Source organism: Bipolaris zeicola, assembly GCF_000523435.1.
Source record: "Bipolaris zeicola 26-R-13 unplaced genomic scaffold scaffold_329, whole genome shotgun sequence".
NCBI lineage: Eukaryota > Fungi > Ascomycota > Dothideomycetes > Pleosporales > Pleosporaceae > Bipolaris > Bipolaris zeicola.
The window spans coordinates 1-21,429 of record NW_006912378.1 but is presented as its reverse complement, the minus strand read 5'-3'; the positions used below and the strand labels follow the sequence as shown (position 1 = coordinate 21,429).

Below are 21,429 nucleotides of genomic sequence, written 5' to 3'. Positions count from 1 at the left end.
ACGATCCACCGCGATCATCTCAGTAAGATCAGCGTGGATCAGGAGGCAACACAACAATAAACACGATCAAGAAATCATTTTATCACACATATTTTATCACAGTTTTACACCCGTCTTTGAAAACCCATCACAATCTGACACTTATACTATTATTCAAGGAACGCTATAGATTTTAGCAGCACGCTTAACACTTTAAACGCGTTAGGAATTAATTTTAAAGATAGTAAGTTAAATATTAGCTTTAGAAAATACTTATTAGATTTAATGTGGTAGAGATATAACGCGTTGTAGTGTTAACGTTAACGCGCTGGTGGGGAGCTGCCGACTCGCTTGGGGTGCCGACTCGCTTGTGAACCACGTTACCGCTAGATGTTATGCCGCATTTCATCAACCGTTTAGCTTTACTCAGCAAACAACACACTCGGCATCCCTTCTCCACCATAGTTTAATACTATTCGGGCAAGGGCATTGGTATGACGTGCAGAGATATTCCAAAGGTCATTCCGTAATTGTTATTGATGCAGCGGATAAGCCGAGGGAGGACATCATTGGCTCGACCGAGCAAGGTACTGTCGGCCATATCGCTGATGATGTGGGGGCTGCCATTCGTGGTCCTTGAGCAGCGGTACTAAGGCCGCTATTTTGTCCGTGTAGATCTCTCGGAAGCTAGTCTCCAACTATTGAACAAGGATGAAGCTGTGGCTGACATGGCATACTTTGCTGAGAATTGCTCTTCCAAAAACCACCAAGGACTAGACGCCTCCATGCTGCCTGTCAATGCGCCGTGGATATCGTACGGGCACTGGATTGCCGGTATGGCGGCTGCCTTACTACGCAAAACGTATCCAAAGCCGCTTTGAGGTGCGATCGCATCCTCGATTCCTCTCTTAGCCATGCAGAACGTGTGGCAGTACTTTGAAGCCATTCGACTGCAAGCAGATCCTCTCTGCATGCAGGTTGTCACCACAGTTGTGGCTGATATTGATAATGAGATTGTCGGAGCTGACAATGATGAGAACGGAGAGACAATCATCACCAAGTCATTAGTACAGTATCGGGAATGTTCAACCTAAGTGGCGAGAATACAATATGCGATTTCATGAACTAGAGGTCGTAACACCTCTAGGATTATGGCAGAGGCGGTCGTGAGATGAGACGCAAAAAGATAATCGGGCCTGTGAGTGGTTCTGCTTAAATCTGACGCGAAGAATTACATCAGAAAAATCGGCCGACAGGCAAAAAGGCCTGGCGGAGCAGAGTTTAAGGCCATTTTCCAAGGCCAAGTAGGAGAAGATTTTGCCTATCATATTCGCCACTACTTAGCTCTCGGCCATGAGGAAGCTAGATCGCAAGGTTACTAGTGCTCGAACGACAAAGTGTTTTCCTTTGGAGAGATACGCCTTTCTAAGGCTGAATCTCAGCGCATTGATCTGACCCAGGTCTAGCGATTGTGATATTGGCAAGCCTGTACTCAGTCACGTACATGCCGTTGGAGCCACCTTAAGATGATTGCAAATTGATTGATTCTCTGTAGTAGGGTTACTTCTCTGCAGCTAAGCCATGTCCACTGCCAGCAGTCCTCTCACGTTCTCTCAGCAAGTTCTACTTGGCGCAGGTCTATCGTTTTGCTTATAAGTTCCGTAAGCTTTTCTTCAATCGACAGTTCTGTCATTTATCTAATATACACTGTTTGACAACTTGCCCTATCATATCTTATCATAATAAGAAGCGGCTTATTTGATGCGTATAGCCTTGTTGCACCACTAACACAAGATATACGAACTTCTAGCGTCATTCTAGCTCTGATTAAGCACTTCTACGATCCTGCAGGGCCCTAACGCTAAGTCTAACAAAGTTTAGTTTTACAATGGGGAGGGGCATCCCGACCGAGTAAGGTATGAGTTGGCTGACCCTAGATTGTCACTAGGATGAAATCGCTTCCGCCCTGTTCATCGGACTTCCTTGCGAAATTTGACAAGATCCTCTCGATTCGCCCTCAATTTCTAGTGCTACGTGCTGCGTCGGGTGATTGTCGGACCAATTTCTAGGATCTCTGAATCGTGGTACAAAGACTTTGCAGATCGTGCCTTGTAGCGTGCTACTAGTGCAGCCTTTAAAGCAGGAGATTTTCATTGCGGAAAGGTGCGCTAACACAATTTGCATCATTTCTCCGAAAAGTGGCTTGCCCTTGTGTAGCGCGAACATGATTGACAGCAGCGATTAGGGGGCTGATCGTGGTCTAGCGAGAAATAGTTCCACAGTTTGACGTCTGAGTGCGAGAAAATCATGTCACGTCCCTGAGAGTCATTGGCAGTGAGGGTTCTAGTAGAAAGCCTAGAATTCAGCGCCTACCCCGAGCCGTGTTTACTTATCAAGCCAACTCCTGAACACTTCCTCTAAAGGAACCCAACTGCTCAGATGAAACAAATCTCCTTTATCGCTCTTACGCTCTCTTTAGACCCCCCGAAAGCAAAGCTATCCTCTGCTATATCTCAAGATGATCAACGCCTCTGGTCTCCCGCGTGACACCAATGCCCTGGTTAGTCGCGGGGGCGGTATTCACGTGCCTCCCGAAGTGATTGCCAGTTGGCCGACTCCCAATTACATCTCTCCAGAGGAAAGGACATGGGGCGCCCCAGTAGCTCTGTCCATTTTGTTGGCGGTAACGCTTCTCGTCTATGTCGCCCGCATGTGGGCACGACTGACCATGACCAAAAACGCTGGTGCTGATGATGCTGTTGTAAGCATATCGATGATACCCTTGATAGGACTATCGATTGCCACAATTCTCGGTATGAGCATTTATATCAGCCATCTTACCACAACTAACATATTTAAGGCGTGAAGATTTATGGCTTCCAATGGCATATGTGGGATCAAACACCGACAACAAAGAACACAACAACATACGTAAGATCCGGGCTCACTTTTCTATTCTTCAAGAAAGCTCATTGAAAATATCTAGGTCACCATGGCAATCGAACTCACTTACTTGCTTTCCACGACGCTGATCAAAATTTCAATCTTGCTCTTCTACCGCCGGCTGACTGGCTCCTCAACTACCAGATTTATATACCTAGTATGGGTATGCATAGCGGCTTGCATTCTGTATTTCTTCACTTTTATTATTCTTATTTTCTTCACCTGCTCTGTAGCTGTTGGACGAAAGGATTGTGCCGAAGAAGGACCATTCATAGTCTCTGTCACGGCTGTTTCAACCGTGCAAGACCTTGTTATCTGCCTGCTTCCTGCTATCCTTATCTATAATCTTCAAATGCCCAAGCGCCAGAAGCTCGCAGTCTGTGGCATTTTTGGCTTGGGTCTTGTGACCACGATCTGTGGTATCATGAGATTATATTATGCAATTTATCTTTACTATTGTAAGTATCGCAATAGAGCGTTATAGGATCATCCGACTTATCATAATCTAGTCACATACGATGCGACATGGTACGCCTATTATGGCTGGATTTGGACCGTACTCGAAGCCGACCTAGGCTTGATCTGTGCGTCAGCTCCAACACTTCGAGTCTTTTTCCGCCACTCTTTAGGCTCGACGTCTTCACATACCAGTGATCCGCGATCTGGGGCCAATAACCCATCTTCTGGTGTTCTGTCGAATAAAGCAACCCACTCGAGGCCGATAACGTGGAATGGTGGGAGCAAAGATGTGGAATCTGAAGGAGAGAACATTTACTTAGACAGTATAAAGGTCGAGCGGGGCTTGAGCAGCAGAATCGACGCAAGGGACGATGCAAGCCAGAAGAGTGATTCCAGCACCCGAAACCTTACAACAATAATCCATGGGCCTATGTCGAAGTAATAAGGTCAACACCCTTTCATGATATACTATAGAATACCAGATTTTCAGTAACATTCCCTTAAAAAAGTGTGCGCTCAATGGCAAGGCCGAAAAAAACGCTCCTAGCATGATAGTGGAATATTGATAGAGCTTTGATTGCCTAACCACTCTTTGGAGACTCAGTACAGACGTTGGCAGCGATTTTAATACATAGTTTACTTTATGCCTCGCGAAATGGAATAGTTCAAAACAAAAGTTATCTAATTCCACACTTTTTCTACTCTGCTCGACGTAATTGAATCTATCCATGGAAACATTTAGGGCCTTGTCCATCAATCTATTTGCCATCCAAAAATCAAACGCTCTTCCCTTTTTTTTGAAATCAAAATCAAAGATCAACCGGCGAAATTCCAGCACTGAGACTGGAAAATGGGAGCATTAACGTTGAACAGCGTCTTGCTGAAGATAGTTCTAACGTAGGCAACAACATCCATGTTGAAAGTGCTCGCGAACCAGGCGCCGTTAGGGCAGGTAGCCGTGTCTGGTTTAGTGAAGGTGACGCCTGAACTACTGGCATACGCAAAATCGAGGTCAGCAGAGAAGGCGTTGATGATCTGAGGCTTGACTTCAAATCCGGTCGACAGGTCAATGGCGCCTTTGAAAACGCGAATACCAAGGGCGAGGTTCAAGTCGAGATACGGGTTGAGCTGTAGTGACACCTCGGCGTTGACATTGGAAGAGACGGTGGTCTCGGGTTTCCAACCACTACTGGAGGACTTATCGGAGTCAAGGAGATCGAGGTGGACCTGCCCACTGACAATCTCGGTGTGGAGACCGAGGGTGGCATCGACAGTACCTGATGCTGCAAACTCGACACCAAGACCGAATTGTGCGATAGGGCCGACATCGAGAATTCCAGGAATGCTAAAAGCTGAGACAGACGCAGAAAGCGGCTGGTAGTTGTAAAGGTCGGAAGAGAAGGAAGCAGCGACAGTCGTAGATACGTTGAGGTTCACGGAACCGGAGTAGTCGACGTCAAGATACATCTTGCTGGGCTTGAACTTGAGAAAGTTGAAACGGAAGCCGCCCTTGACACGGATATTGCTGTCGAACCTCGCTGTATCGACGACAATCTTGAGATTTTCCGTGTCGATGATGGTACCATGAATCTCGCCGCCGATTGACGCCTCGAGATCCCGCTTGGCAGGAGCCGTGATAGTATCAAATTCGACAACGGCATCTTCACTTTGCTCATCTAGAGCAGAGCGTTTGCCAGAAGCAGTGGCAGTGAGAGAAGCCTCATCAAAAACAAGGTCAGAAACGGTGTAGAAACCACGCTCATCGGCAGTGTTGCAGTCGCCATCCGGAGAGTAAGTGATGATGATGAAGTCGGATTTAGGCCATGCGCCAGAGGCGGCTTTGACAGCAGCAGTATCGCTAAAGGTCATGGACACAGCGGCGTCGGCGCACTTGACGGAGGCGATTCCGGCGACTTCTTCCAACACCACGGCAGGCTGCTTCATAGCAACGTCAACCAAGGCCGACATGCCCTCAGCACCATATCCGAGGACAATTTCCTTGGCCGGCACCATATTTTCCTGTCTGGCTTGGAGGCTGGTGACCAGACCGGACTTGAGAGCCTGGGGGCGCGGGATGGGCTTTAATATGACTGGAGGTCCAGTCTTACCACCTGTTTGTCGGGATTCGAGATTTTTGAGGTGATCGGGCTTGACTCCAGGCCTGTGAATAGGTTTTAGAATTGTAGGCAGCGTTTGACCTGGCGCCTGTCTCATATCGGCACTGTTGAAAAGAGACGGCTTCAGTCCATCGAGTCGCTGGACAGGGCGAGCAACGGCATCGTTGTCATCACTGGGCAATACTGCAGCGCTGGTGAACCCAGTGAACGCCGCGATTAAGCAATGCAAAGAAGTAGAAGTCTTCATGGCTGCTGTAAGATGATAGTACTTGAACGAGAGGCAAGCAGAACGGCGCTGCAACGATAATCAACAGAAGCGAATGACTGTGATTATGGAAACAAAAAGAAGGTGTTAAGAAAAAGACTGGATGTTGTGGGGTGAGGAGAAGAAAAATGAGATATGGAAAGAGTGAGAGCTTTATAACATGCATTGTGATGTCTTTCCGAAGTGTTTGAATCGTGCATTGAGCTGGATACCAAGCGTTGCTATCGTGATGCCAACTATCTAGTGGCATCTGATATGGTTTGAGGGAGCTTATTGATCCTTGCATCATGTAACTCTTCGCATCGAGGTGTGAATGTGAATGGCTACCAATAAAGTAAACCCCTGTTGGCCGTAGTTATGCCTGGGGTTGGATATGCGCCATGTAATGACAGCTACTAACAGGGTTCATTACACGGGGTTGAACATCCTTGAACTAGGAAGCTCTGCCGAACTACCCGATGAGCAGGGTTTCTTTTTCGATTTAAAGTATGGCAAAATACTCAATATGTAGATATCCGCTTACTTTGTGCTCACTTGCACCTAGAGTGAAGACGAAGAATTTCCTGTAGAGGTCAGTCGTTGACTACGGTACTAGTAGCGGCACTATGACCTGGTTTTCAACCTCCAATGATCTCCGCACAGGGTCGTGTACTAAAGCTTGAACGAAGGAATCTGTGGCTAATAATTCAAAACCCTAAAGCCTTGGCGTCTGAAGGAAGCCACTGTTCATCGGCGCAATATAGTACTGGCCGGCGAAATGCGAGGGCCGCCTTAATGCGCACCTGGAACACCAACATTGACACTGCAAATATAGGTGTACAGCCACCTACAATAGCTATGATTAAGGGCTTTGTGGAGACAAGCTTCATAGACTGTATATAGATTGAAGTTTTATGTCCAGTGTATCTAAGGCGGTTTACGGGATAGAAGTTCGTAAGGCACCGACACCAAATGGACTTTTCTTGCCCTCCCACACTAGTTCTGACTACTAGTCGCCGTCTAGGAAATCCGCGATAACCTTGCTTTCTGCAATATCCTAGAGTTTCTCTTCGATTTTCCAAGACTTGAATACATGACAGGCCGGGATGTCAGTATTCTGAAAAAAAATAGGCCCTCCAGCACGTGCGCCTGGGCCTGGTTGAATTTGTCGTGGACGGATGTCTCAACATCATGTCGAAACACCCACTTTGGGAACTTGAGCCGAATGTGTTTGGAATCCTTTCGGATATTTTCCCAATTGGTTGCACCCATAAGCTGGGAATTCACGAATGCCATCTTCTGGATGCAGCTGGCGCGCTAATAGCGCAGCAAGTTGTAGACACGTGCACCCAGCGGTACACTTTTGGAAACGTTACTTATCGGTACACGCATTACACGCATATCTTAGGCAAGTCGCAAGTTTAGCAGCGTCTTCGACCGCCAAGGTCGCACCGCTAACTGAGGATAGGACAGTGGTATGCGCTACATCTTCGACCCGCACCACTCTACCACTCTTCGATGTTCACTCAGGGCGCAAATTGCGCTAGATTAAGGGCTAGTGCGTTATTGAGCCTTCGGGTGTCGTACTGACAAGACCCTAGATAGCGGGATGCCAGTCTGAACGTTGCAATCGTCGGCGGCTTCGCAGGCTTTGCGCTCCTCGTAGGACTTCAAAAGCCCGACAGAGTGAATCACCGTTCACAAAGCAAGAGACAGTCCGTACGGTGCTGCAGGCTTATGATACGACGTGCCAGTTCCGTAGCCAGAAATTTGTCGTGACAAGTTCGGAAGTGGGTTGCCTGTTGTCTGGCAACGAGCCAGGGGTCACGATGGAAGCTACGCCGATGTTTGAAGCGCTGAAGGACAAGATGCATTGGATGTGGGATGCCGACATAGAACAACCAGTCAAAGATTGCTGTTGGATGAAGCGTTGTTTGCCATAAGCGTCAAGCAGCCACTCGACACACGAACTTTAAAGCAGCTGGAAGAGAGTAATATAGGGTAAAAAGTGAAGTTCTAGACGGGCTGTATGATATTTCTGAGTGCTCGATACTCATTTCCAGACTCGCTGCTGCCATTAGTACATTTCATCAGTCGATGCTGTTGTAAGAGATTCACAGCGGAGGGCCTACCCTCTACGTAGAGCCAGCCATCAGCCGTTCGAAGTAATCCATATCGATATCTTCCAAGGATCAATCGCCACTTCCTGTGAGACCAGGCAACAAAGCATCAAAGAAGCCGCCCTCTGAAAATTTTGGATTCCACACATTCTCATGAACACTTGTGAGGCCTGATTTTTCACTCCCCATTACAGAGGGACTCATTATTCCAGCAGAATAGTGTGGCGTCGCTAGCATTAGGCTTTCGCGCTCGTCGCTAGTTTGCGTATCGAGTGTAGTTCCTTAATCGTCGAGTTCCCGCTGTGAGCTGCCGGCGGAGGCGTATAAAGTGTTGAGATCTACGGCAGAGTGTGAAATTGGCGTATGCGACTGCATGTCGCTATGTTCAGTCGAAAGATCCGGATAGCTTGTTGCCCGAGCGGCTATGCCTTCGAGTACGAATTTAATTAAACCAAAGTAAGGAATGTGCATCTGCGAACGATCTTGTTCTGCCTTTTCCACGAGAGGTGCGTTGTGCGCAACTTGCTGCACTACAACATTGTGTGCCGGGGCATCGTAGCCATCAGCGGCTTCCGCTTCGATAGCGAGCAGCCGCTGCAGGAGTTCTGCGCTTTGTCGACTGAGCGAATCTTCGTTAAGCCGACTGACCTCCTGTAAATTCTCCTGGGCCTGCTCTATCATGGCCCGGTCGCCTAGGTACAGGTGCGTCATGATGTCGACCTGCGAAGGGTGGCGATAGCTGTCGAGGTGGGCCAGAAGCAGCATCACTGCAGCCATGACGGCCAGGTAATCGACCGTGCGGCAGTTGTACGCGACTTGGTTCGATCTGCGTAACACAGCGAAACGAGAAAGGATCTCCCGCGAAGGATTGACACAGGCGAATTTGGAGTATGTGAACCGCCGGTCAGTAGAAGATAGCAACATGTAAGGTACGTGAGGCTGGTTGAGAAGATTGAAGTGGAAAATCTGCACATACGTACAGCCGCTGCACGTCCTAGCAGATTTTCTGCTTGGTTTGCATTGGGTTTCCAAGATCCGGGACCAGCCACCATTCGCTGGGGAGGGTTTGTGCAGCACGCTGCAGTTCTTTATCTAGACTTTGGGTTACACTAAATTCGACGCTTGTCGGATCGGATTCGTTGCGCTGCAATATGCGTGAAGCAATGACGCACTGCACTCTTTCAAGGCCGCCCATGGCGGTATCAGTGGCTAGTAGTGCTATGCTAGCCATGCTGACATCCGTAGAGCCCTGAGGTAGACCAAGTAGCAGGCACATGTAACGATCATAATGGACGATGCGGAACCACATGTACTGCGGATCACATCGGGTTGCGTGGTCTAGGACTCGATATTGTTTGGGAGTAGCCGGCCCATGCACATGCAGGCCGAGGAGCTGTGCGAGGAGCATTGCTCGGCGGCAAGCCATCCAACTAAGGCGCAGACTGCCACAATTTCCATGATAGATACTCTCCATGACAACGCACTCTAAACCTTCTACACTGGCCAGCATTCGGTCCTGAGAGGTAACGAGGCGAATGACAAGCTCTGCAAGACGCTCTGCCATTACCCTGGGAGGCTCATGAAGGCCAGCTAACTCATGGTGTATATTGGGGTGCAGGTCTTGAAGAAGTGTGACTATGTTCAGTATGTGTCTGGCTAGGAGCACTGGGTGAGAATCTACGCTAGCTGGTGCCGGCAATGAGCCGGACGATGTGGGGTCATTGGGATGGTCGGGATGGTTGGGATCCAGCCAGGTGTAGGGCATACTAGTAAGCGTAGAGCCATTGAGCATAGCTGAGTGTCGACTGCTTACTCAATATATGATGTCGCATTCTTCTGGCGAAGGCAGTGCAGCATGGAGGGTTTTGGATATTTCTGCCATGGATGGAGTGCGGCTAGACGGGTGGCTATATGAAGAGCATATATGTGTCGGTGCTGGCTCAGGAGGTGGAGCTGTGATGCCTGGCCTTGAGTCCGCATCGATGGCGGTGGTGATGGCGGGCAAGAAGTGAGGCGTAGTCTCCTCAGGCTGATCCTGGGCGAGGCAGGGAGTGCTACGCTTCCTACAGCCAAGACAGATGGTTGAATCGTCTGCGCATGGCACACACCTCTCCTTCCGCCGCTTGCAAGCCCAGCAGCTGTGAGTGCCTTTGCGAAGCTTCTGCCGCTTGGGATGACCAGGTCCGTCCACATCGTCGGTGGAAACCGAGGCCATTGTGGTGGGAGCGACAGTGGTGACGCTGGACAGTGTTACGATGTGCTATGTCGTCTGGCGATGCAACTTTGTGTACGTACCCTGTAGCAGTACAGTAACTATACTATGAACAAAGAAAGGTAAGCGCTTGCTTCGACCGCCGAAGTCATTCGTCCGCCGGGGTGGAATTGCGCCGAGCGACTGGTTTGTAGCTTGACTGCATAGTATGTAGTACTGTGCGTACCGATGCAGGGCGTGGGAAATTAGCTGCATGATGCACTTCAGACTACGTACGTACCCGCAACGCCAAGTCTTGCCGCCTGTACGTAGACTACTGTAGTAGTAGTAGTCATGTGACAGTCTACCATCTGCGTCGATGCTGCATGGCAATAATAGATGCGAGCACAACATGGCTTACTAAAGTGTCGCAGCGCCTGCCTCCCGTCTTCTGCACGCCCAGTTTGGCGCGCTTTTCAGCCCGCAACAATCAATTGCGCCATCACTCTGCCTTCCGCCGCCCGCCTACTTGTCAGTGTCGGCTGAAGCAAACAAAGTCTATGGCCTAGCTCCGCCGACAGTCACTCTGTATAATGTCTGAAAGCTCCGCAGAGAGTCGCAATTCCACCGGATGCCGGATGTTCTGTATAATGTTTGAAAGAAATCATGAAGATACAAGACTGCATTCCTCACGCTTCCCCCCGCTCTTGCTCCATTCGAAGCTATCCCAATCTATCCCAATCCTCCCCAGCCTCACTCTGTAGCCACCATGGCCGCAGACTCGGCATCCAGCGCTGACGCCCGATATGCCGAGTCGAGAGGTAGCAGCGAGAAGAAGACGACCGATGGCATGCTCGACGCAAAGCATGTGGCGGCGGCCAAGGCAACCAATGGCGACGGCGAGGCCGCCGTCTACTACACTGGATGGCGCCTTACCGCCGTCATGGCCACCATCAACCTGACCATCCTCATTGCTTCCTTAGATCTGGTAGGTATCGTGCATGCATCTTGAAGACATGAAATGTGCTGATACACGACTCCAGGGCACTGTAGCCACAGCTATTCCGGCAATCACGAGGGACTTCAATGGTTTGGAATACATTGGCTGGTACAGCGGCGCATGCTTCCTCCTTGTCGGCAGTAGCAGTGCTTTGTCGGGTAAGCTGTACAAATACCTATCTGCACGATACGTGTTTATGGCGGCACCTGGCATCTACCTCGTGGGCAGTATCGTGGCCGCGGCAGCGCCCAACGGCATCGCATTGGTCGTGGGAAGAGCTCTGCAAGGTCTTGGTTGCTCAGGTAAGTGGGCTACTTGATCAAGGCTTCCATGGGCTTGCTGGCTGACCATGTGCGTCTTCAGGCTGTCTCAGCGGATCCGTCCTTATCATCAACTTCACGGCTACTCCGAGTAGTCGTCCCAGGTTGATTGGCATATGGATTAGTGTTTGCAAGAATCAGTCCTAAATCTCCGGTTTCTGCTACTTTTAAGAGCAATGCGCTAATGTGAAACAGTCATGTCAGCTACAATCCTAGGTCCGGTTCTGGGAGGTGTCTTCACTTCAGACTTTAGCTGGTGCTAGTGCTTCTGGATCAATCTGCCTGTCGGAGGTGTCGCAATCTTGCTACAAATCCTTTTTTTACATATTCCAAAGCATATCAAGTTGGCTCCTACAACGTAGAAAGAGATTATCCTTTACACCGACATTCCCAGTTTCAGCTTCTTGCTAACCTCACTCATCCGCTTCACATTGGCACTAGAATAGGGAGGTCTAACCAAGCCATGGTCAGATGGCTTAGTTATTGCCACGCTCATCCTCTTCTTTGTGCTCACTATCGGCTTTGTAAGTGTTGAGTGGCTTCAGGGAGACTACGCGGGTGTGCCCTTGCGTTTCTTGAAGCCGCGCATGACCTAGGCTAACTGCATCTACGGCTGGCTGAACCCAGGAGCGAACTTCCTAGTTCTCTTCTACCTTCCAATCTACTTTCAGGATGTCAAGGGCACATCGGCCATCACCAGCGGTGGTATGATGGGCAAGACCCGCATGATCCACCCTTTCACCATCACCAGTGGCCTCGTCACAACTCTCGGCGCGGCTCTACTGTGGTCCACGGATGTCAACGCCTCCAACGCATGGTACATCGGAGCGCAGGTGCTATTTGGTCTCGGCATTGGGCTCGGCAACCAGGTTCCAGTCACCGTGCTGCAGGCATCCGCTTCAGCGGAAGACGTCGTGGCAACAACTGGCATCATTTCCAGTGAGTACTCTGGCAATTTATCCGCGTTTGTGGCGATATGCTAACACATATTGCAGCGTTCTAAACAGCAACTAGTGCGTACTTTGTTGTAGCGGCGTAGTCGATCTTTGCGAATTTGATGGTGCAGACTTTGATTGGGAATGCCAAATACATTGACATTAGCAGGGTCCTGAGCTCCGGAGCAGGAGAGCTACAGACCCTCTACAACGGTTCGCAGTTGGACCAGGTGCGCAATGCGTACATGGTTGGAATAAAGGACGTGTTCGTCTTCTGCGTCGATGTGTCGGCCGCCACCATCTTTGCCGCGCTGCTAGTGCCTTTTGTAAGGATGCCTGAGACCGAGACCCCGAAGTTGGAGGCACAGGAGAAGTCAGCGGAGACATAGTGGGAATTTGCACCAAGTCCAGCAGCATTCCCTGGGCATACGAGGACGGGAGAGAGAAGAGAGATTGAAACAGCCGCCAACAAGGAGGGGTTGTCCATACTCGGAGTAATGTGTGCGAACGATATGGGAAAGGAGGTGCTTAGTTAGATGTTACATAGCAATCAAGTAGCCCCGCAGTGTAGATGTAGAAGTATTTATGAAAGGTAAAAGAATACTTAGGATGTTTGACTTTGGAAAAGTGAGAGGATGGTAGGTGCTGATCCAAGCCGATGAAGATTTTGTGTGGGTTCCAACTTCGATGGCTGCCGCAATGATATCCATCTGCGTAGTGACAGCTTCCGCGTGCTGGTCGAGATCAAAGAACTTGGGGAGATCCACTCTAGTGTCGTCGTATTTGCGTCGAGGAATCAGCCACCGCGGTGATTTAGGGAATAACAGGAATGTTACCACCAGCAGCACGCTGAGAGGGATCTGGCAGGCGATTGGAACTCTCCACTGCCAGTCGTTGGTTGGACTCTGTCTTGCTGAACCAGCGCAGACGCCGGTAGCTATCCCATTGCCCACCGTCAGAGCGACGTTGTAGGTGCCCATCAAGAGCCAGCGATGGTGTGGCGGCGCGCTCTCGGTGATTTATATAATACCGGAAACGAAGAGCTGACCAGTACCAGCCGCATTTATGCACCTGCACACCATGTAGTTGAGGTAGCTCTGAGACGTGCCGAGCATCGCCACCAGTACAACACCTATCATCACCATACCGCGCCGCCCGACGTACGTGCCTGTGACGTTAGAAAGTACAGCGCCAAGGGTCCTGTTTAATGATAGGAAAAGACAATACACTTAAACTTGTCAAGATAACATTTGCCCGCAACAAGAAGGGAGGAGTAGATGCGGTTGCAGGTTAACTGACACTGTATTGTTCTAGGTTTTGAATACATTCAGTTGACAGTAACTGAATCTAGAATCGTCATAGCATGGGATAGATATCCCATGTAACCATACTTTTTTCCAAAGAAAATGTGTCGTGGTGGACTAGCGCGCAACTGGTGTTAAACGAACCATGAGCGGCGGCCTAGTCCAAGTTGTGAAGAGTTTTTGATTCATCCAGTCCCTGGACTCCGGCAAGACCTCAATGTCAAACTCAAACACGACCAAGGCCAAGACGAGTCGCATTTAAATCAATGCCAGACTACAGGTACGAGGTTAGCCAAGGTTACCGTGTTTTCTTTTTGTGTTCGGCAAACCTACTTTCTGCCAATGCAGTTTCTCGGTCCGAAAAGGAACGGTTGTAGGACGTCCCGTTTGTCATTTGCCCATGCTGGCTGGTCGGAGTCTATGAATCTCTCCGGAGCGAATTCGTCGGGCCAGGCGAAGTTGTGAGGCGATCTGAATGCAGCATATTGACTGATGCCGACCAAGGTATTGCCCGGGACAAAGTGGCCAGCGATAAATTCGCCTTCGGGTGTAACCAGGCGAGGATGATTCGTTGGGGAGGGGGGGTTATAGACGCATTGTTTCATCGATTACTGCCGCCAGATAGCGCAAGCCGGCAGCTTTTGAAATGTTAATTTCACCCCTGTGGTTGAAAGCTGACCAAACCTCTGTCTTTAGTTTCTGATATACCTCGGAATTTTGGCGGAGGAAATAGGTAGCCCCTGCAAGAGCTATAGATGTCGTTTCGCTGCCAGCAACGTTAAGGGGGGTGGCGTTATCAAACACCTCGTCCATCGTGATCTTGCCCTGTTTCTGAGCCACTAAGAGATTCTCCATCAAGTCTGTATACTGTAGCTTGGCTTCTATTCTCCGGTGAAGCTTTGCCCTTGTCATCTCCAGAAGTGCATGGCCTTCGTCGACGACTTTTTGCGGCACAGGTTTGATCAGAAGCCGAGTAATCTGTGGTGCTAGGCAATTGAAAGACCTGTTCCAGGAGATTACCCTCATGGTACTGAAAATTAACTTGACCCAGGGATGATATTCGGAGCGCGAAAGACAATCGAAGGATTCCGCGTATACTAGATGACCAATCACGTCGAATGCAAAATACTACACATCATGTTCAGACTTTGTGATCATTGTTTATATAGCATGACATACATCGTGGCATGCAGCCGCGTCGATTGGTTTGTCATAAACCTGGCGCAGTCGGTCTACCAGAAGATTGGCGTAGCCAGAAATGACGGATTCCTGCTGTCGTAGTGCTTTTTCCGAAAAGCCGTGAGACAATAGTCGTCTTAGCTTCGAGTGGTCATCCTTGGGAACGGAAAAGAGGCTTGGGCCGGCGTCGGCAGTAAAGATTAGAGATGGATCCTTGATGTATTCCGGGGTTCCATTGCGATGACCATATATGTCTTTGCATGCTTTCGGATCAAGAAAAATGAGTTCGTTTGGTGCGATTCGAATGGTCGGGCCGTAATTTAGATGCATCTGGTGTAAAGCATATTGGAGATCGCCGCGGAGACTATGATAGGAATGCCATAGAACGCCAGCTCTGGCCAACCAAGGGCCCGGGAACGCTCTTAAGGGGTGTATGTATAAGTTGTAGAAGGCTCGAAGAATGCAGTACCACTTCGACTCTTAGTCAGTGTCGCATAGCGTGATGGAGATCCAATGGCGAATTTGGATACTTACTACAAAGCTAGCAACAACAGCCAATATAGCCGCTGAAGTTGGAGCGAGTTGTAGCATCCCGTAAGAGAAGTTTTTTGATGCACTATTGTTACAGTTCTCATATCAGGCCACTGTGCGGGATGAGCTTGCATATATCGTCATCCCGTAGCCCAATACTAGTCGCAATGGGGGATGGAAATGAATTTGGCCAAGTATATAATGCTATCCAGGTTTTACCCCAGATATAACTCAACCGGGCAGCTACGCACCCTGATTCAAAAACACACAAATGCAACGCGAATCAGATGCTGCTTGTCACCCAGTATAGTCTAGCGCGGATCAGACCGTTCATTTTTCCTTTTTATTTGTAGCGTAAGAATTCTCCAATATCATGCTTTACGTAGTGAAATGTACCTCGCTCTAGTAGGGCTACCTTGTTATTCTTGCCTTGCATTGATAAGGGGAACTGTTCGAAACTCCAACGCTAAGCCTATTTTAGCGAAAAAGAGGCCTCTTTCGCCACCTAGTATTAGTTCCGGCCAGTGGTTCCTGACATGAGCTGCGTGGAGACAGAGACGCGCTAGTCGTATGCTGGTTCGTGTGAGTTTCACATGTGTCAAAGTTGAATGTTGTTTTGGATGGCGTGACGTCATGTTAAAGAAAAATGACGGCACCTTTCACCTGCAAGTGCATGAGCATAGGATGGCATCATTATGCTTGCGAGTTCTCTTATATGATCTTGGTTTCTCACTTTCGACTTTGACTATCATTCACCTAGTACAGACATGGCTGACACTAGAAACATGGCTGAAATCATGAGGCATTCTGAACGTCTCACAGATAAAGATGATGGGGTGGTGCGCTCCATTAGCGATGTACCTATCACCGAACAACGAAAACCGTTCATGGACTCGAAAGGCTCTAAGCTTCAGCATCCAGGTATGTGTTCGCACATGGAACAATCCGCAGCTGCATCTCTGATACAACCAGGCACGGCCCGTGCGAATCTCGCCCTATCGGTAGAATCCCCCCAAGGCACCAAGGGTTGGAAAGAGCAGCATTCCCACCAGACCGTTCTACAACAACATTGCGACTTCTTTGACCGCGATCACGATGGCATTCTTTGGCCACAGGATACGTTTGTCGGCTTCTACCGTCTCGGTTTTGGTGTCATCCTATCCATCGTCGCTGTTTTCGTCATCCACGCTAATTTCTCCTACCCGACGTGCTCTGGATGGTTACCTGATCCATTCTTTCGTAAGTGGTTCCATCTATAATCGCATAAGATCTATGCTAACTTCATGTACCACAATCTTAGGTTTATTCCTTGAGAATGTACACAAAGACAAGCATGGTAGTGACACTGGGACATACGATACTGAAGGACGCTTTTTGCCACAAAAGTTTGAAGACATATTTGCCAAATATGCCGATGGAAGGGATTATTTGACAATATGGGATGTCAGCAACGTGCTCAAAGGGCAACGGTGCATTGCGGATCCAATTGGTTGGGGTGGTGCATTCTTTGAATGTAGGTCAATATAAGTGTTATTGTTTGCAGAATGTGAAGCTAATAAACACAGGGATTGCTACGTACATAATGCTCTGGCCCGAGGACGGCAGAATGATGAAAGAGGATATCCGTCGCATATACGACGGGAGTATATTCTATACGCTTGCTGAGAGACGAGAGAAGAGTTCGTGAGGTTGATGTCGTGTGGTCTCCTCGGGGTTCTCTCACTCGTGGGTTATATTCGATACGAGTCGTCACGGTTGAATGTGGAACGGCTTCACGTAAACGTTCCAATTCTTGCGATGTTTTAGTAGAGTCTAGAATAACTAGAGTTAAATTTCTTGAATTTCGAGTTAACTTGGTCATGCCTCAGAATTGCAATTGCAAATGGTGATAATGTGGCGATTGAGAGAGCTATCCTTGGTTACATTCAATTCAGCAAATCGACTCCCCAGCGCTAGCTACGTGGACAAAGCTTACGGGAGGATGATATCACTAGCCAATTAGAGCTGCTGTAGACTGCACTATCTCGTTAAAGCCTGCTCTTTTCAGTTACTGCGATTACGCGACCTCACCTGAAACCATGCATAGCCCTGTCGTCTACCCCGCATGCGTGACATGCGTACCAATCGTATAACAAACTGCATCAAGTGTGCTTCTGTGTAAATGGGATAAATCTACTATATGAACCCGGTGGTCGCCATGAGTGACCTTATTGCCAAAATTTATATGGAAAAAGGTTGGTTTCTATGAGAGCGCAATACCACGCGACTTTGGTCCACATGTCTCTCCCTGTTCTATCTACTCGTCAGCCATCTTCTTGATTACTACGTCATGTCGATCAGCCGATTCAACGCATCTGTGATATCTGGTACGAACGAAAATACGCTAGCTCTCTTTAACTTCAATGTCGATCTGTCTTTGGTCAAGCAGGAGGCTCCAAGTGAGTTCAAAGACCTAGGTCGCTCCTTGACTCGTCAACGTCGGGAAATTGCGGAAGATGGTTCTGTCCATAGGACTGCCCGGCGTCTTGGTGCCGTCTTCGAGGATATCGCGCCACATACTCCTCACTTAGTACGAGCATATGGATCCAGAGTATCAGAAATATCTAGGGATATCTCGAACGAAGGGCTCTTATCTAATCGAGGCGTTTTTGCTGAGTGCGCCGGCATGGATGGAACATCTGTCTGGGCCGCAGCAACATCTGGTAAAACAGCTATTGCTGTTCACCTTCTGGCCTGTATGCTCGCCCGAGCCTGGTCTAGTTCCCAAGCTACTTCCATCTGGGTGGAGATCGTTGAGGCTCGGCGGCAAGAATTGCGAACACAGATCAACGATGGAATTTACAATGACTCTGCTCAAATTGGCCTGGCGTTATCTGCAGACCTGTCTCGAAACGATCTTGCTGAATTGGACGCATCTACTAGGGCCTGGCTCTAAGTCGCAGATGATGAGCAGATCAGCCGGCAAAAACAGCTTATGCTCATCATCAACAATGTGAACCTTCCAGTGAATCAAGGGGCAACATCCTTCGGAACATATGCACGTGCCATTGAGGCCTGGAAAACAGCGACAGTAACCATCGAGAAAGTTATTCGAGGGCAACCGCACAATGTCACGAAAGGGTCTGTTTTACTTGGCCTAGCTGCTTGGCACATTTATCCCAATATTCTGGTTTTGGGAGATGTTCCCACCCCCGTCAACTTCAATGATCCCGTCGTGGAAGAGTCTGGTCGACTCACCATTGGGCTGTCGAATCCAGATCCTGGCAAAGACGAGGGTGTTTACTGGTCTCTTTCGTTATCGCACCTTCGCTTCTACGGAGATCCGGTTAGGGTTACGAGTGTCACAACACGAGATGCTTCTAGGCTAAACATCGATGAGTTCCATCTTCTCGTTCTAGGCAGTATACTTGCTGATCGGGGGGGGCCTCTACACACCATATATTCTCAAAGCAGCTGAGTTTTTTGTCTGTCTGGATGAGATAACATCTCGTTCCAATGAAACCCCTGATTTTCAGCCCTGGAAATGGCACTGGATCCACTTGTTTGCCATAGCATCAAGGAAGCTCCTCACTTTAGAGGGCACTGAAAGAGACTTGGCAGTGAACACCATCGCACTTGGCCAAAGGCGTGGTAGAAGCTTGTTGCGGGAGAGCGCATCTAGTATACCTGCCCTATTTGGATTGTGTGATTCTTGGATTCTCCATCTCCTCAAGGTACAGGATCGGCTTGACTCCACAATAATCCAGAGCGAAGCAACAGAGGTTGAGATGATGCGATACATTGCGCGACAGCTGGATCTTCAACATGCAGAATGCATCATCAGAGCTAGAGGTGGACATAAACATTTCACAGCGATTCCGCACAAGGACACGAATCGCGAATACCACATCACTTGGATCGAGACCAAACCGTCTTCCTCGTGGGCTGTAATGTGTGAATGTCACGAGACGGGTCACCATTGTCACGTAGGAAGATGCCCCTGTATTCTTTATGGTCAAAATTGCTCTAATGCCTGTCATAAAGAAGGTATGGGCCTACAAAACAGTCCTTGTCCAGGCTGTCGAAGAGATGATATGAGAATGAACAAGATTTCGGAGGAATGCTACAAGTACAGAAACATGAATGATGACGAGGCTGTTCGATACAGAAAGGGCCCTCTATCCATCACTGTGGATCCCTTGCTTGCACCACCACTAAGCGATCTCGGGATCAAGTTCAAATGTGCCAAAGAAAAAACACATGCTGGAAACAATCTACCATTTGCGATTCATGATGCCAGGCAATGTCTTTGCAGTTGCTTTTACGAGGCTACAAGCGTTGGGCCTCCATCCTTTGTGCTAATTGCAGGATCGGAAACTGACGTAGGCTTGTTCCTGAGATTCGATATTGGTGTTCGTGCCAGAAAGAAGAGGTTGTATGAAGCACAGAAAAGGGCACAAACGGAAAGATTCCAGACCATTGATCAGGTGATCAGCTCTTTGAAGACAGGTCAGATATCTCCAAGGAATATAGTACGCTACCTTGCTACAATCCAGGAAGGAGACATAATTGGCACGCCTACATTTCGGAAGGGTCTTGAGATTCACCGCTTCACTGATCAGTCTCTTTTCGACTCTCTCCACGCCCTTTCGCTTGCAACCCAAACGTTTGCTGATCTACCAGGCGCAACGATCAATCTCAAAATCATCAGCACACCATTGCACCAGTCTCTGTGGCTTCCACCTCAAGGTGTACGATTTCTCAGCCGCGGGCAAAAGTTTGCATGCATAGCAGTGTTCGAATCAGGCTTGTACAACATTGATCCAATTGTGATGAAAGATGTGATTGCCATCTCGTCTCGCAACAGTATTTTTGCCTCCGCATTGCTTCATAACGACCCAGGTTCTCTTGACCACGTTAATGACGTGCGTCGAGTAGTTGGAAATGTAGGTAAAACAGGAATGGTCTTGATGGTCGCCCCGCAAGCACCACGAACGAAAGGAGTCAACTTGAACGAATTCCGTCTTGTTTGCCATAATCCGTTCAATGGCAAATCAGAAGACAGCTTTAGATCCACTTCGCTTCACTTGACTTTCACTGAATTCGAGCTCCCCGTCGACGTGGGAGAAAGAGGAGCCATTGATAAGGATCTTTGTTTCGTGGAGACGCTTATACAGGTTTATGATCGAGATCAGTGGATTGCTGACATCGATGTCCTACCTGTATCTCAGAATGACAATGATGCTGTACGCCGCAATACGGTAAAGTGTACGGGATTCTCCCCAACAATACCGTCGATACTCGTGTCTATCGATAATTGGGAAGAATTACTAGATGTTCCAAAAGATCTTGGCAAACTCAGGGTGGCAGTTGTCAGGGCACATGATAATTGGCTAGCAAGGCTTGCCGCTGCTTGCATCTGCCAACAGAAAGGTTTCCGTATCGTCATCAATCCTTCAAAGGATGTTTGTTGGCAATGCTGCTGCAAAAAGAAGTGGAACTGGACACAGGAAACTCTCCGCAAATCGAATATGGTGCTGCGTGATTCCATTGACATGGATGCAACTGTAGATGAACAGACTGACGAAGCAGACACTACTGTGGAAAGCTCGAGCAGCTCTGATAGTGGAAGTTCGTCTGAAGATGATGATCACGAACCCGAACCAAGTTCCAGCACCTCCTTCACAAATAGACCCGGAGATGGTACTCCAAAATCGGTATCCAGGCCCGTACCTTTCGGGCAGATTAAACAAGATCTGAATGAACTCTACGGCGATGACGACGGGTATGAATCTGACGAAACTGTCATCGGAGCCTCGGACTCCGACGAAGAACATGGTACACTAAACTCAAACATTCCACAAGTCTTTATTTGTTAGGCGGGTATTTGATTCGAGTAGTTTTCCACTCGTTTTCAAACGATGCATGTATTCAACTCTTAGATTTAAGGATCTCTATTGTGTCGAATAATGCCGTATATCCATAGAAATCAGTCAACGTGCGTTAATTGAAACCAGGAAACATCAATTGACTTACTCGGGCCCAACGGCTGCTGTAGCAGAATTTCAATGAAATTGCCCGTGCTCCGCACGGGCCTAGTTATCACCTCAACGATAATATCACCTCAA

The 21,429-nt window shown here is 48.6% G+C and overlaps 10 protein-coding genes across 10 annotated transcripts; 5 read left to right on the top strand and 5 right to left on the bottom strand.

Moving 5' to 3' along the window:
* Positions 1–451: 451 nt before the first annotated feature.
* On the bottom strand, positions 452–895 carry COCCADRAFT_30736 (uncharacterized protein; the record flags this gene model as incomplete). The annotated part of the gene is made up of 2 exons (XM_007719610.1): positions 452–614; positions 717–895. 2 exons carry the CDS (start codon positions 893–895, stop codon positions 452–454), a joined length of 342 nt encoding a protein of 113 aa, XP_007717800.1.
* A 1,602-nt stretch (positions 896–2,497) lies between these two features.
* COCCADRAFT_41494 (uncharacterized protein) lies at positions 2,498–3,823 on the top strand (the record flags this gene model as incomplete). The annotated part of the gene is made up of 4 exons (XM_007719609.1): positions 2,498–2,792; positions 2,840–2,910; positions 2,966–3,380; positions 3,432–3,823. The coding sequence occupies 4 exons, from the start codon at positions 2,498–2,500 to the stop codon at positions 3,821–3,823; spliced, it is 1,173 nt and encodes a 390-aa protein (XP_007717799.1).
* Positions 3,824–4,197: 374 nt separating this feature from the next.
* COCCADRAFT_110527 (uncharacterized protein) lies at positions 4,198–5,394 on the bottom strand (the record flags this gene model as incomplete). The annotated part of the gene is made up of 1 exon (XM_007719608.1): positions 4,198–5,394. One exon carries the CDS (start codon positions 5,392–5,394, stop codon positions 4,198–4,200), a length of 1,197 nt encoding a protein of 398 aa, XP_007717798.1.
* Positions 5,395–8,098: 2,704 nt separating this feature from the next.
* On the bottom strand, positions 8,099–10,077 carry COCCADRAFT_41492 (uncharacterized protein; the record flags this gene model as incomplete). The annotated part of the gene is made up of 4 exons (XM_007719607.1): positions 8,099–8,200; positions 8,301–8,828; positions 8,905–9,667; positions 9,764–10,077. The coding sequence occupies 4 exons, from the start codon at positions 10,075–10,077 to the stop codon at positions 8,099–8,101; spliced, it is 1,707 nt and encodes a 568-aa protein (XP_007717797.1).
* A 745-nt stretch (positions 10,078–10,822) lies between these two features.
* Positions 10,823–12,697, top strand: COCCADRAFT_9627 (uncharacterized protein; the record flags this gene model as incomplete). Its single annotated transcript, XM_007719606.1, has 5 exons — positions 10,823–11,041; positions 11,097–11,355; positions 12,001–12,312; positions 12,381–12,390; positions 12,478–12,697. The coding sequence occupies 5 exons, from the start codon at positions 10,823–10,825 to the stop codon at positions 12,695–12,697; spliced, it is 1,020 nt and encodes a 339-aa protein (XP_007717796.1).
* Positions 12,698–12,991: 294 nt separating this feature from the next.
* COCCADRAFT_42390 (uncharacterized protein) lies at positions 12,992–13,321 on the bottom strand (the record flags this gene model as incomplete). Its single annotated transcript, XM_007719605.1, has 1 exon — positions 12,992–13,321. A coding segment is annotated over one exon (330 nt), but the record flags the coding sequence as incomplete, so codon positions are not given.
* Positions 13,322–13,870: 549 nt separating this feature from the next.
* COCCADRAFT_41491 (uncharacterized protein) lies at positions 13,871–15,382 on the bottom strand (the record flags this gene model as incomplete). The annotated part of the gene is made up of 5 exons (XM_007719604.1): positions 13,871–13,886; positions 13,946–14,153; positions 14,206–14,740; positions 14,792–15,262; positions 15,326–15,382. 5 exons carry the CDS (start codon positions 15,380–15,382, stop codon positions 13,871–13,873), a joined length of 1,287 nt encoding a protein of 428 aa, XP_007717794.1.
* Positions 15,383–16,119: 737 nt separating this feature from the next.
* COCCADRAFT_41490 (uncharacterized protein) lies at positions 16,120–17,009 on the top strand (the record flags this gene model as incomplete). The annotated part of the gene is made up of 4 exons (XM_007719603.1): positions 16,120–16,243; positions 16,295–16,561; positions 16,623–16,835; positions 16,888–17,009. The coding sequence occupies 4 exons, from the start codon at positions 16,120–16,122 to the stop codon at positions 17,007–17,009; spliced, it is 726 nt and encodes a 241-aa protein (XP_007717793.1).
* Positions 17,010–17,651: 642 nt separating this feature from the next.
* Positions 17,652–18,779, top strand: COCCADRAFT_41489 (uncharacterized protein; the record flags this gene model as incomplete). The annotated part of the gene is made up of 2 exons (XM_007719602.1): positions 17,652–18,205; positions 18,281–18,779. The coding sequence occupies 2 exons, from the start codon at positions 17,652–17,654 to the stop codon at positions 18,777–18,779; spliced, it is 1,053 nt and encodes a 350-aa protein (XP_007717792.1).
* Positions 18,780–19,935: 1,156 nt separating this feature from the next.
* On the top strand, positions 19,936–20,781 carry COCCADRAFT_66825 (uncharacterized protein; the record flags this gene model as incomplete). Its single annotated transcript, XM_007719601.1, has 1 exon — positions 19,936–20,781. A coding segment is annotated over one exon (846 nt), but the record flags the coding sequence as incomplete, so codon positions are not given.
* Positions 20,782–21,429: the final 648 nt, after the last annotated feature.